Source organism: Schistocerca piceifrons, chromosome 9 (assembly GCF_021461385.2).
Source record: "Schistocerca piceifrons isolate TAMUIC-IGC-003096 chromosome 9, iqSchPice1.1, whole genome shotgun sequence".
NCBI lineage: Eukaryota > Metazoa > Arthropoda > Insecta > Orthoptera > Acrididae > Schistocerca > Schistocerca piceifrons.
The window spans coordinates 123,341,258-123,357,338 of NC_060146.1; the positions used below are offsets into that span (position 1 = coordinate 123,341,258).

At 43.0% G+C, this 16,081-nt stretch overlaps 1 protein-coding gene across 1 annotated transcript in view; it reads left to right on the forward strand.

Moving 5' to 3' along the window:
- LOC124716749 (nascent polypeptide-associated complex subunit alpha-like protein) overlaps positions 1 to 13,018 on the forward strand; it is a 54,186-nt gene extending 41,168 nt beyond the window's left edge. The window contains exon 2 of the mRNA XM_047243291.1: positions 12,696 to 13,018. Within this exon, the coding sequence (XP_047099247.1) occupies positions 12,696 to 13,018 (323 nt within the window). The remainder of the gene's footprint in view (positions 1 to 12,695) is intronic.
- The last annotated feature ends 3,063 nt before the right edge of the window (positions 13,019 to 16,081 follow it).

A 16,081-nucleotide genomic window follows, 5' to 3' on the forward strand; every position in this document is an offset into this window, starting at 1 on the left:
TAACCAAAGGAATGGTTTCAATCATTTACATTTATGAACACTGTTGCACTTCTGTATGTTTGTGGAAATTACATGTTGCAGATGTTACTTACAGACAGAGAGCATAATAACAATTTATTTTATGTCACTACTTATACCTGGTACCATACACATAGGGTTTAAGATACGTATATGGTTGCAGCCTGAGTTTCGTGTTGGAGTTCTTCTTCAGTTTTCTATACTTCGGATACTTGTTGTTATACGCTTTGTTAGAGTCTATAGAGTTTTATTGTAGTATAATGGTTTAATAGCAGTGAACCTACTGGAATGCTTCATCTTAATGAAAGTTTTATTTTTGATTTTAACTGTATATTGTCTTTGAAGCTTTGGTATTACTTTAACTGATATGTGTCATACATATATGTTATGGGGTTATATTACGTTTACACTTATAGTTAGGCAACCAATTTTGCACCATACAGTAGGCCCCTTACACAGTATGTCATTTATGCGCATAGATATTGTAATAGTACATTGTACCTACAAGTTATAAATTGTAATTATTTCAGCTATGTCACGTTAAGCATACATGACTGCATAACCAACTGAGCCACTGATTGATATATGAAGCAAATGAGTAGAATCAATCGTTATTTATGAAAACTGTTGCACTTTTGTGTATTAGTTACAGATGACAGTAGTTACCAGTCATTGTATATATTAATTATACCTGTTACCACAAAATTAGGGTTTAAGGTATGTAACTCACGCTTTAATATATGGTTCTCGCCTGAGGTTTATGTTGATGTTCTTTAACACCCATTATTAGTGTATACATTCCTGTACATACAGTAGACGTCTTATACGCTATGTCACACTCTATAGCTGTCACATTGCATTGTGTTCAGTCATTAGCTTAAGGTAATATAGATTTTGTCTCATTGTTGTTTATTTTTGGGACTTCACTCTTGCTCACTTATGATTACAGTTACAGAAGCACTATTATGTCATGGACAGTGCGTAATGCGTATAAAAAGGTTATATTATTAAAGTAAAACAATAAATGTAATAATTTCTTAAACAGGAACAAAGTCTCATTTCATTATTTCACAATGCTGTTCATAAAAATATTACATATGAAATTTTTATTTACTTACAACATGTTTTTGCTGTTTGATTACAGATTATTACTGTTAATTTTGAGAATAAGAGCCCGGTATTCGGTACCACTATGATCAAGCCGATGATTGTTTCGATAGCAATACACTTCAATGTTTCGGACGCCATTTTTGTTGTTATCTGTAACTAATGCGGAACCTTTGACCTGATAATACGGTGTTCAGTCTGTCATAACAGATGTTCCTTTCCTTGTGATATTCTTCAATTATACCATCTTCGGTGTTAATCTGACAATATCTACTTGTTTGTTAACTTTGTATTTGTTTTACACCTCTTCTTGACGTTTCCTTTTACAGAACATATTATGATCACATAATTTTGATATTTCACTGTATTGCTTTGTGTCCATTGCAGGTGATTCTCGTTTTAGACATAAAATGTTTTTATGTCTTTTTATTTAACTGTATACACTATATATCTTTTACGTTTCATTTTATTTACAGTCATCAAGTGATAACGCCTGTAATACGTGAGACAGGCTGAGAAATAAATTCGCATTGACTACGACGATACAAGCCGAATGATTCAATAGCAGCCAAGACGTCCGTTTATGAGAGTCTAATTGCATAATCTTGCAGTTGTTGCTTCAGCCCTCGTCGTAACTATTGCATCTACATCCAGTTAAAACTTCTTATTGTAGTAAGGACTTGCTATCCCTCTACAATACTTATCAGTACTTAATTGTTCGTTTCTTCATGTCTCAGGATGTATCATATATAGCGACCCCCTCATTTAGCTAAATTGGGGTGCCAATTTCTTCTCTTTTCCCGATTCAAATGAACCCCTATTCATTAGTTACTCGATCAACTATTATTCATTTCAACACTCGTCTGTAGCACCACGTCTCAAAAGCTTCCATTCTCTTTTATGTATAATGTTTATTGTTCATGTTTCACTTCCGTAAGATGCTGCACTCCAGAAAAAATATTTTCAAAAAACCCCTTGCAAATATTTATGTTTATATTGGATGTAGCATCCTTCTCGTTTTCAGAAAATATTTTTTCTGTTTCTGCAAGTCGGAATTGAAATCAACTTTTTTTGTCTCATAGTCATTTACTTTGTACTCCAATTATCGAAAAAGTCTATATTTTCAATGTGATATTGTCCCGTCTATTCCCTACAGCATCACCTGATTTAATTTGACTACATTTCACTACGTTCATTCTACTTTTGTTGACGTTCGCCTTATAAATTCTTCTCAGTGTTTGGACCATTTGGCACAGATTTTGGTTTCAAGTTTTCATGTTGTTTTGTGCAGTACTTGGAGAGAATCTGATGAATGTTGCAGACAGTTTCACTTCGAGACTACACAGTCGTGTAGGATCCATTAATGAAGTAGCTATTTAGGCACTCCCAAAAACACAGTTTGCAACAATGCCAAATAACCTAGCGTGTGGGGTTAGTTGGCATGTACCTACTGGCATGTTAGTGTAAGCTGGCATGGATAGGGATACTTAGGTAGAACACAGTAATTTTCACGGGAAACATTTTATTTGATCAAAATCTGGGACAGCTTCCTATTCAAAGTACCAGCTGTTCAAGAAATGGATTTTTCGTGAATAAATAAACCTGGACTAAAACAAATCCTGATTACATGTATAATGAACTTAAATATATGAACAAACAATGATTTCTTCAAAGAAAATAAATTCTACTTATGGTTATAGCCACCTACAGCTATGCAAATAGAAGTAGCTCAGTTTTCCAAACCAGTCACTAATGTAGGAGGTCGGTGCTCGATTATTTGAACAGGTGGGTTCAATTTCAGTGAAATTTTACTTTCGTCATATCCAACTGAATCATCTCCAGCTTTTCCCACTTTTGACCACTGAAGACCCGCTAATTTCGTTGCCATTATTTTCAACAACCTTCCCAGTTTACTGATGGGGATGGTAATTCACCAAGACAAAGTCATTTACTTGGAATATATTGTGATCAGGAGCCCCTTAAGACTGTAGGAGAACCGTTCTAGATATTGTTCAAAGTGACCTGTTGGCATCTTTTGAGGTACTCCAGGATTCGTCAGAACTATCGAACGAAAACGGTGACCATCGTCTTTGTAGGGGGCTGAGGGTGAAAACTCTTTTACACGGAGAGCTTATTCAACCTCCGTCTCTTCGCATAGCTAAATTCAGACGTGGCGTTATCAGAATCCATTGAGGAAAATTCTGATCGACGTTTTCTGGGAAGTTTTTCTCCTACTACTCGTCGACCTCAGCCATTCCGCCCTTTGTATCCTATTCCGCTTAACTGCCTACGCATCGTCATTGTGTTTGGTAAACTGCAGAAGGCAGTTTGGAACACATGAGTGATTATGCGATTTATTAAAATCAGACTCCTCGACGCTCGATGAGTTCTACCTAGTCTTGGTTTAGCTATGGTTGTTCCTTCACACTTCCACTTCGTACCCACCATCACCAACAGGCGACTTGGGGAACTGAATGTCCCTCACGTATTTGTTAATCAGTTGGCATCCAATGACGTCCGTATTCGAAACCGCCGCGCGGGATTAGCCGAGTGGCCTAAGGCGCTGCAGTCATGGACTGTGCGGCTGGTCCCGGCGGAGGTTCGAGTCCTCCCTCGGGCATGGGAGTGTGTGTTTGTCCTTAGGATAATTTAGATTAAGTAGTGTGTAAGCTCAGGGACTGATGACCTTAGCAGTTAAGTCCCATAAGATTTCACACACATTTGAGCATTTTTTTATTCGAAACCAGTTAGCTCTCCTTACTGATTTTTTCTGGTGTTACTCCTTCTCTGCTGTATACATCTTGACTTTAAAGAGTCAACATGTAGGACGTAATTATGTCTATGGTACTTATTTTTGATTTTGTGACGGAGCTTGTATGGCTGATTAATGTGGCCGTACCACCTACACACGCAATGCACGACTCACGCTGTATATCGTATTTACAGCTGCCTGAAGATGGCCATCGATGACCAGAATTAATTACCTGGTTTATTACATTTTGTGACCCGTGACTGGATTTACAATAAAAGAAATATTTTCTTAATCGCTGTGGAACCTAATTGCGAATGTGTCGCAACTCGTGGAAGGGATGTGTGGGACAGTTTAGTGTGGTTAGTAGCTGTTCTGGCAATTTAAAATTTCTACATTTGGCTTGCTGATTAAAGTCTGGCACTCGGAAGAATCTATTTTTTATTAATTACTTCACACTATCAGATTCGTTTTGCGCCATCAGTTATTTCTTGAGTTAGCAACCTATATTGTTAAAGCAATGACGAAAACAAATGAAAGGTTCAAGAGTGAATTTAAAACTAAGGAGGAAAGCATATGAGTGATAAGATTCTCTGATGATATTGCTGTCTTCAGTGAAGGTGAAGAAGAATCATAGGATCTGCCAAACGTGATGAACAGTCTAATTTAGTACACATTATGGTATGAGAGTAAACCGAAGAAAGCCGAAAGTAATAAGTAGCAGAAATGAGAATAGACAGAAAGTTAACATTAGAATTGGAGAACAAGAAGTAGAAAAGTCAAGGAATTCTGCTACCTAGGCAGTCAAATAACCCATGATGGGCGGAGCAGGGAGGATAAAAAAAAACACACTAGCACTAGAAAAAAGGACATTCATGGCCAAGAGAAGTCTATTCGAAAGAAGTCTACCAGTACGAAACATATCCCTCAATTTCAAAGAAGAAATATCTGAGAATCTACGTATGGATCACAGCACTGTATGTTAGTGAAATACGGACCGGAATAGAAGAGAATCAAAATGTTTGAGATATGGTGCACAGAACAAATTTTGAAAATTAAGTGGGCTGATACGGCAAGGTATGAGGAAGTTCTCCGGAGAATCGGCGAGGAAAGGAGAATACGGGAAACACTGACAAGAAGAAGGGTCAGAATGTGTGTTAAGACATGAGGGAACAACTCCCGTGGTACTAGAAGGAGCTGTAGAAGCAGACAGATATTGGAATACATCCAGCAAATAATTGATAACGTAGGTTGCAACTGCTGCCCTGAGATGAAGAGGTCGGCATGCCACACGGGAGAAATTCAGGAGCATCGGAAGAAAAAGGAAAAGAAGAAAAAGGTCAAACGGTCATGTGATCTCTGTTCCAAGGCGCCTATCTAATGGTTCCTGGCAGCAACAAAAATTTTATTTTCAATACTTCATGTAATTACTCACCGAATTTAAAAATTTTATATCTTACAGTAATCTATTCGTTGCGAGTTCCTTATTCATTACTTTAAGAGGTTAAAACCTAGAATCTACGTATATATCTTTAGACAACTTATCACACTGTGCGCATATGACCCAGAGTATATTCATTTGAGAATGAGAACAATTTGCCAGCATCAATAAATTTTACAGTAAATTTAAAACCTCTCCTATGAAACGGAGAAGCTTTCTAGATTACTAAATTTTGGCTGTTAATGCAGTAGCAGTTCAGCATCAGCCACAATGTACAATATCAGTGGAGCTGAAATCTCATAGCAGAATGGAGATTAGCAGTAGCAACTTACCTCTTGTGCATAGCTTGTATAAATCGCCGAGCTTAGTCGTAACACTTGGTATTCTGAAACTGTTTCACCGCAGAAAATTATAATACGGTCCTTCATTTCAATCACTGTATGACCTTTGAAATGGCAGATATTGAGATCACCGATCGAGGAACAGGAAAGCAACGACTATCTTTTAGTAGTGGAAAGGCATCAGGACAAGATGAGATACGTGTAAGATACTACTACTGCAGTTTATCGTAGGTCGCTGGAGTAACGAAAGGTACCTAGTAACTGGAAAAAAAGCACAGGTCATTTCCATTTTCAAGAAGAGTCGTAGGAGAGATACACATAATCATAGGCCTATATCATTGACATCAATCTGTTGTAGAATTATGGAACATGTTGTATGCTCAAGAATTATGACGTTTATCTAGAACGAAAATCTCCAATATAGAAGTCAATACGGACTCCCTCAACAGAGATCCTGTGAAACTCAACTCTCTTTGTTCCTCCATGAGATCCATAGCGCTGTAGACAAAGGCACTCAAGTTGATGCTGTGTTCCTTGACTCCCGGCAGGAACTACACACCGCTCCACACTGCAGTATGGTTAAAAAAAAAAAAAAATACGAACCGAGTATCAGAGCAGATTTTCGACTGGATGCCCGACATCCTTGCAGGTAAAACTCAACACATCGCTCTTAGCGGAACTGTGTTGGCGTACGCTGGTGCCACTACACCATGTAACAAAGATATTGCGAGACGACAGAGAGAGGCCAACGACTACTCGCATGGAACGCGCCGCCAACGCCCTCTTGGCTACCAGTATTTAGGGTCGCCGCTGGAGGGTGAGTCTGTTTGTCTGTTGCACCGAGTAAGTTCAAGTGTCATCAGTGCAGCCCAGTGGGAATGGCAGCAGCTCCACCGCTAACTCAGAGACAGGCATAATTGTGAACATAGCGGACTTTGTACTTTGCCAGCAGTGAGGCTAACGTGGACTATACAGAAGAGCTCGTACCACAACGAATATTGTGAGATAATCAACTTTGTATTGTTATGAATAAAGAACCCAGTTAATATATGCATGCAGTTCGTATTGCAGAAAGAAGATACCGACCGCCAAAAAACATCCTCTCCTTGCTTCCGATGGTACAGCTCTACAGAGACAACGAGACGACATGAAAGGAACAAATTCGGGAGATGTAAAGGTAATTTCCGGAGTACCACAAGGATCTGTTATAGGAGAGTTACTTTTTAATATGTTTATTAATCATCCAACAGGAAGCGTCACATGTTCTGTAAGACTGTTCGCAGATGATGTAGTTGTTTATAAGAAACTGTCAACATCACAAGACAGTACTGATTTTTAAATGACCGGCAGAGGATTGATGAATAGTGCAGGCTCTGGTAGTTAAAACCGGATCATAAATAAATGTAACATATAACGCATACATAAGAAAGTATAGCCATTACTGTACAGCTACACTTTTATGAGAAACTGCTGGAAGCAGTATCTACTGTAAAAAATCTAGGAGTAACTACTCAGAATGGAATGACCACAAAACAGTATGAAAAGCAGACGACAAACTGGAAGAATTTTAAGGAAGTGTAAATCGTCCACGAAAGAAATGAGTTATAAGGCTATTGTTAGACAAATTCTTGAGCATTGTCCATCAATTTCGTATCCTTACCTGGTAGGACTGATAGGAGATACAGAGAAGATCCAACGAAGGGCTGCGCTTTTCGTCACTGAATTGTTTAGTCGATGCGAGAGCGTTACAGAGATGCGTAACAAACTCCAGTGGCACAGTCTACAAGAGAGGCGTTGTGAATCAAGTAGAGGTTAACCATTGAACTTTCTAGGAAATACTTTGCAGGAATAGTCGGACCACTCATAACTTCCTCCAACACACATTTCGCGAAATAACCACGATGAAGAAATTTTAGGAACTGGTGCTAATACAAAGGCTAACCGACAGTCTTTCTTCCCACATGCCAGTCACCAGTGGATCAGGGAAGGGAAATCAGTCCATCGTACTAGAAGACACTCCCCACACACACCTTCAGGGGTCTTACAGAGTAATGTTGGAGACTGGTGTGAATATAGAATTCATTACTTCTTTACAACTAACTGCACTCGCAGTTCATTTTGCAGACAGTTTCCACATGTTGGCTTACAACCCATTGTATGTGTGAATTAATATCATTGAACGTCACTGAAACGCCTGCTAAACGCGCTGGGCAGAACAGGTAATAGGATTGGGGAAACGGCCAAGCGTTGAAGTCAGTTTCTGCTTCTATCTGTCATTTATTGTAATTTAGCAATTCTTTCACGGCTGAAGGCCTCCAACAAGAAATATTAACAAGATAAAAAATCCGATTAATATAGGGATAAAATCATTAAAAAAACACCACACACAAAGTGCAATACGAATGGCTGAGGGCCTCAATTAAATTTCAAAACTTCAGAATTATTACCATAGACCTTTAGGCGGGGCGCAAGATGAGACGCAGGCCCGTGAGGTGGCAGGGGTGCTCATGCCAAATTCCTCAAGGCAGCGTGAGTCACGGTGACAATCATCGCAAGTTGGATCGCAGTTTCAATACCCAGTTTGCTGAGGAACTTTGGCTCTGGCAGAGAAGGCGACTACTTCTGCTATGTTAATAGATATAAGTTCAGAATCGGATTCCAATTCTGAGTTTGAATTCGAAACTGTGTGTTACATCGCTTTGATAAAACAAAAAGCAGAAAAAAGTGCGTAAATGAAAAGAAGAGTAAGTCATGGGGAATTGCTTTAACTAAGGAATTTTCTACAGAGTTTTAACAATGTCAATGTAGAATGTTAACAACGATTTACAATGTAACTTAGCATTTCGTATGTCCGTTTCCTTGGCCACTTCCTCCCGCCTCTCAGCTTTCAGCTTCGTTTCCAAGTAATCTTCTTGGCTTGTACCATACAGAACTTTGCGAATACGTACGGCTTCAATTAGCTTTTCCTCCATTTCGAACTACCAACAGCCAGAAGCACCGTGAGCCTCGCAGTAAACTGCGTACAGGAGACTGCGGTCCGCAGGGTCACCAAGCGCAGGAGCTCCGTCACGTCACGCTGCGCTCTAACGTGCGGGGGCAGCACCATTCAGTTGTGTGGTTCGCAAAAACTCACCGTGAGTCGCCCTGCGTCACCTCACGGACCTGCGCCTCATCTTGCGGCCAGCCTTAAAGGCAGATAGCCAGGATGTTTAACGACAAGAAATCCTAAAAATCAACAAACAAAGAATCCAATTAAGATAGTAATAAAATAATTTAAAGAAACAACATACGCAAGGCGCAATACCAGTGGCTAAGAGCCACAATCAAACTTCAAAATTTCAAAATATATTACCATAATATTTAAAACCAGAAGGCCGCCGTGTTTAATTATGAAAAATAAACTTAAAAATAAATTGGCAAAATTTTAAGAAACAAACAATAATCATAAGCCTAAAATTTAAAATAGCTGACAGCAGATAATGAAACACCAGTGGCACTCAGAAGGTCTCCAGTGAAGTCAGTCTGTCCTCGTTCACTTAGGTGAGACAGGTGGTGAGCCCAACTACACTTGATCCGTCGGAACCCCACCAGGGGTAGCCACAGACCCACCAACACAAAAACTTGCTCCCATCGGTCAGTACATGAGAACCTCAACTGGAAATGTTACAAACGCGATAATACACGATGGAGTACGTATTAGCTGTCAAAATTAATTACCATATTGGACAGCAACAACAGGTGAGGAAAGGACGCTGCCTGAAATTACGTTAGTGGGCAGGGCAGGTAACCGGAACACTAACGACCTCTAGGCAGAAAATTCCACTGGTGCACTCAAATCGCAGGGGACCAAAATAGTTAATTGCACCGCATGGCGGCTAAATTTCAGCAGTAGAACCACTCGATGTTGCTCACCGGAAACCTCCCCAACAACAAACCACCGAAACGAACGACAGAACATGAATAGACGTGGCTTGGGTAGTTGAAACCACTACTCAGCTTTTACGTTCTGAGTCGGCGAACCACGAAGCTCGTAGCGATCGGACAGCTCCACACATCCTGCGACACTAAGCAGGGCTGCCAGGGCCCCCGCCGCTTGAACCGCACGGAGATAACTTCCCTCGGCCGCAACAACAGACCGACTCGCCTCCAGACCCCCCTTGCCGGAAACTATACGCACCCAACCAAAGATGGTACTCTGCGCAAATATCGATACACATCACTGCTGCCACACGCAGAAGGAAGAAGAACCACGACGTAGCTGCGACAAGGGCGGGAAATCAAACACAGACAGCGAAGTTCATAAAAAGGCGTAGTTGGAGAGAGCAGGACTCCGTCACGTAAGAAGCAGAGGAATGACGTAATGATGTAGTGGGCGGGAGCACTACGAATGTAGTGCGGGACAATATGTTGAGAATGTGGGTTTCGCGGGAGGTGTGCCAGAGATAAATCCCTGCAGTCGCGCTATCCTCTGCGTCCTCGGTGGCTCAGGTCAGTCGGCTTCTGGCGGCCATGGTGTGCGGACCTCGGGCGTTTGCTGTGCGCTCCGCTCTGCTGCGCTCCGCTCGGTAAGTCAAGCGCCTGTTGCAGTAGTTGGCTGCGTTATTTGATGGATTCATATTAGAGGGAAAGATGGAACAGCCTAATAGAAGAGACTGTTGTGTCTAGACAAGACAGCCTAGACACAATGAGAGGAAGCCGAAAGGCACGTGCTAAGTTAAAGCAGGATGGCGTGAGGTCTGAAACAGGATACGTAATGAATGCTATAAAGAAAAGTACGTAGCTTCTGGAATACTTAACTTTAATCCATCCTTTTGGTACATCTGGAGATTGTGGCGATACAAGTGAGACTCTTTAGATACATGCAATGTTACTAATGGCGCCTTGCTAGGTCGTAGCCATTGACTTAGCTGAAGACTATTCTAACTATCTGCTCTGCAAATGAGCGAGGCTTCGTCAGTGTGTATCGCTAGCTACGTCGTCCGTACAACTGGGGCGAGTGCTAGTCCGTATCTCGAGACCTGCCTTGTGGTGGCGCTCGGTCTGCGATCACACAGTGGCGACACGCGGGTCCGACATGTACTAATGGACCGCGGCCGATTTAAAACTACCACCTAGCAAGTGTGGTGTCTGGCGGTGACACCACAGAGACACATTGAAATTTGTTTTTGATCAGAAAGGGCAGAGACCGAATTCGTTCGAAATTGAGACATGGTTAGAGGAAGTTGTGAAAATTTCGTTTGAGGATATTATAGGTATTTCAATTGTGAGTAGCATTGTGTATGTCAAGCTTAAAAACACGGAATTGTGTGACAAAATTGTTGAATCTAGTCGCGGAACAGTTAAGTTCAAACATCACGATGGCAATATTAGTGAAGTTCGTGTTACGCATGCTGGCTTTGGATTAAGGACTGTCCATATCTTTGAGCTACCATTTGAAATCACCGCTGAGCAGATCAGTTCGGTGATAGCTCCTTATGGGAGAATAATTAGCAATTTTGCAGAAAAGTGGTCTCCTGCTCACGAGTTCCCCGTCTTGAATGGTATCGGGCAACTGTGAGTTGATTTACACAAGCACATACCCTCGTATATAAATGTTTGTGGATATCGTGCTATAGTAATATACACTCCTGGAAATGGAAAAAAGAACAGATTGACACCGGTGTGTCAGACCCACCATACTTGCTCCGGACACTGCGAGAGGGCTGTACAAGCAATGATCACACGCACGGCACAGCGGACACACCAGGAACCGCGGTGTTGGCCGTCGAATGGTGCTAGCTGCGCAGCATTTGTGCACCGCCGCCGTCAGTGTCAGCCAGTTTGCCGTGGCATACGGAGCTCCATCGCAGTCTTTAACACTGGTAGCATGTCGCGACAGCGTGGACGTGAACCGTGTGTGCAGTTGACGGACTTTGAGCGAGGGCGTATAGTGGGCATGCGGGAGGCCGGGTGGACGTACCGCCGAATTGCTCAACACGTGGGGCGTGAGGTCTCCACAGTACATCGATGTTGTCGCCAGTGGTCGGCGGAAGGTGCACGTGCCCGTCGACCTGGGACCGGACCGCAGCGACGCACGGATGCACGCCAAGACCGTAGGATCCTACGCAGTGCCGTAGGGGACCGCACCGCCACTTCCCAGCAAATTAGGGACACTGTTGCTCCTGGGGTATCGGCGAGGACCATTCGCAACCGTCTCCATGAAGCTGGGCTACGGTCCCGCACACCGTTAGGCCGTCTTCTGCTCACGCCCCAACATCGTGCAGCCCGCCTCCAGTGGTGTCGCGACAGGCGTGAATGGAGGGACGAATGGAGACGTGTCGTCTTCAGCGACGAGAGTCGCTTCTGCCTTGGTGCCAATGATGGTCGTATGCGTGTTTGGCGCCGTGCAGGTGAGCGCCACAATCAGGACTGCATACGACCGAGGCACACAGGGCCAACACCCGGCATCATGGTGTGGGGAGCGATCTCCTACACTGGCCGTACACCACTGGTGATCGTCGAGGGGACACTGAATAGTGCACGGTACATCCAAACCGTCATCGAACCCATCGTTCTGCCATTCCTAGACCGGCAAGGTAACTTGCTGTTCCAACAGGACAATGCACGTCCGTATGTATCCCGTGCCACCCAACGTGCTCTAGAAGGTGTAAGTCAACTACCCTGGCCAGCAAGATCTCCGGATCTGTCCCCCATTGAGCATGTTTGGGACTGGATGAAGCGTCGTCTCACGCGGTCTGCACGTCCAGCACGAACGCTGCTCCAACTGAGGCGCCAGGTGGAAATGGCATGGCAAGCCGTTCCACAGGACTACATCCAGCATCTCTACGATCGTCTCCATGGGAGAATAGCAGCCTGCATTGCTGCGAAAGGTGGATAGACACTGTACTAGTGCCGACATTGTGCATGCTCTGTTGCCTGTGTCTATGTGCCTGTGGTTCTGTCAGTGTGATCATGTGATGTATCTGACCCCAGGAATGTGTCAATAAAGTTTCCCCTTCCTGGGACAATGAATTCACGGTGTTCTTATTTCAATTTCCAGGAGTGTATGATGGGCAGCCAAGAGCCTGCGCGTCTTGCGGCGGTACAGACCGTGTCCGCTCGCAGTGTATACAACGCCGAGTGGCCCAGCTACCTGCGGGCGAAGCAGTGAGACCCCCAGCCATGTCAACGTTGCCTTTAACTTACGTGGTGGCAGCCGCTGGACAACTCTACACGCGCGACGCTCCTGACGCTTCTCGGGACGCTACTCAGGATGATGCAGCTCGCGACACTGAAGTGATAGTGGAAGTTAGCGACCCGACGGTGACAACACAGCCAAAGAGTCAAGAAAAAGAACCAAATATCTCTGTTCAAATAGAATAAACTCATGAACCGATTATAGTCCTTCAGAATGAGCAGTCTCCAGAAAACCACAAGGAAACCAACCCATCACTTGCCAGAGAACAGGACCGAGCGCAAGAAACCCAAGAGGCAGTGGAAAACGATGAAAGCTCCCCAAGAGTCACTCCTCCAAGGAAACATAAAAAGAGGAGTGTGATGTCACCGCCAGACACCACACTTGCTAGGTGGTAGCTCTAAATCGGCCGCGGTCCATTAGTACATGTCGGACCCGCGTGTCGCCACTGTCAGGGATCGCAGACCGAGCGCCACCACAAGGCAGGTCTCGAGATACGGACTAGCACTCGACCCAGTTGTACAGACGATTTAGCTAGCGATGCACACTGACGAAGCCTCGCTCATTTGCAGAGCAGATAGTTAGAATAGCCTTCAGCTAAGTCAATGGCTACGACCTAGCAAGGCGCCATTAGCCTTACATAGCTTGTATCTAAAGAGTCTCACTTATATCGTCAATAGCTATGTACCAAGGATGGATTAAAGTTAAGTATTCCAGAAGCTACGTACTTTTCTTTATAGGATTCATTACGTATCCTGTTACAGACCTCACGCCATCCTGCTTTAGCTTAGCGCGTGCCTTTCGGCTTCCTCTCATTGTGTCTAGGCTGTCTTGTCTAGACACAACAAGGAGACTAGCTCATAAGGGGGCTGAACAACTGGCACCGCCTTTGCAAGAAAAAGCAAAGCAGATTAGCAATAAACTGCATGAAGAACAACATAGTAATCCGGCAAGCCAAAACAAATACACCACGCCCCATGTCAACGAACCATTCGTCACACGAGAGATTGAAGCTGCTAGCAAATTTCGATGCAGACAAGATTTTCCCTAATACTAGAAATGCAGCAAAAGAGACATCGAAAGCTAATCAACACAAAACCTGCGCTGATGAATCGGATGAATTGAATCAAGATGAAGAATTGAATGAAACTGGACCAACGGAACAGACTCCTGCCCCAAGAGATCAACTGAACACGATGGATACATCATTGCCGGAACACACATGTGAAAAAGGATTTTCCTCCGACAGCACTTCGTATGACGAATATTGACTTCGGTAATGAGTAGGACAATATGAACGCAGCACAAGGCTACAAAATCGATACGTTGAACATTAATAAGATACGCTCCTCCCTGCATTTACAACATCTGCAAGACTTTCTATACGCAGCTGACGTTGATAAACTACTGTTACAGGAAGTAACAGATATTAAATTAGAAAAGATACAACGCCATAATAAACCCCGGTATCGGTGCAGAGCTGGGAACCACAATTCTCACTAAAGAAGGCATCCGTGTCACACAAATAGCAAAACTTGAAAACAGGAGAGGGGTTGCAGTGACTGTTAATAATGCCCTCATCATCAACGTTTATGCACCGTCAGGCAACAATAACAGGCGTGCTAGAGAGGATTTTTTAAAAAGTGAAATCGTTCATCTCTTCGGTACACGTCAAGATTATATAACCCTAGCCGGCGATTTTAATTCTGTACCTAGCCCGAAAGACCAGACACCGAATTTCAACAAGTCCTTAGAACTGGAAAGAATAGTCCACCAAATGCAGTTAACCGATACCTGGGAAAATACCCATGGCGCACAGGCCGGTTTCACATATTTTACCAGTCACTCAGCAAGCAGGCTAGACAGAATTTACGTCTCGTCCAACCTTAAGAACCATGTACTCCAGTCTGAGGTCTGGCCCACTATGTTTTCTGACCACGCCGCGTACATCACCACAGTAAATTTGGAAAAACAAGAGACTCACCGAGCGAGGGGCATATGGAAACTCAACATTACACATCTGCAAGATGAGGAATGTCGCGTAGCATTTACTAATGTGTGGCAAGAATGCGAGAAACGATTCCCGCTATACAGTTGGTGTTTACAATGTGCGAAGCCTAAAATAAGAAGAATGCTGATCGATTACTAACGACAGAAAAGTTTCAGGATTAAAAAGGCGACTGAATTTTATTTTAGCTGCCTTAGAGACCTGTACACCTTGGACACACGATAAATGTAGAACTTTAGCAGGATTCAGAAAGTTAAAGCAAAACTTTTAGCACTGAAGCGGCGACAGTCAGAAGGTTTAAAAGTCAGAGCGAGAATACACAACATTGTAGAAGGGGAAGAAACAGCTATGTACCATGTAATGCGTGAGAATAAGAGAGGAAACAGTAAAATACTGACAGACGTTGAGTTACCTGGTGGCACCAGGCACACAAAACAGCATGAAATTCGAAACGCTGTTCATAAATATATCTCAGATATGATGTCCACCAAACCTACCGTCAACGAGGCGCGGCGTGATCTTGTTAGAAACGTATCAGGACGAATTAGTACAGAGCGAGTATAAAATTTCACCGCTGAAACAGAAGAGGACGAATTGAAAGACGCAATAGCACAGAGTACTAAAAATAAGTCTCCAGGACCTGATGGTATCCCCGTGGAATTCTACCAAGTGTTCTGGCCACAAATGAAAAGCAAGTTGCTATGCATGTACAACGAACTCATGAATGGCACTGTTGCCGCTCCCAAAGAATTTCCTGAAGGGATCATAGTTCTAATTCCTAAAAACTCACTTAGCAAAGCAATTGAAAACCTTCGCCCAGTAACATTACTCAACAGTGATCACAAAATCATGGCCCGCGTATTTGCAAGAAGAATAAAAATGGTTATTAACCCTGTAACTGGCACGTACCAAACATGTGTAGGCAAAGACAGAAACATCTATCAGAATATATGCGAATACAGGGATATAATATCAACCGCAAAAGTATGCCGAATAAAATGTGCTTTAGTGTCATTAGACTTCGAGAAGGCGTTTGACAGAGTAGATCATAAGTATCTCTTTGGTATCATGGAAGTAATGGGATTCCCACCACGATTCGTGAGGATTATTCAACAAATTCTGAAAAACAATGTAGCACGAATAATGATAAACGGAGAACTAAGTAGAGAGATTGAATTAACTGGATCCGTACGTCAAGGTTGCCCAATGTCAATGGCCCTTTTCGCAATAGCAATAGAACCTC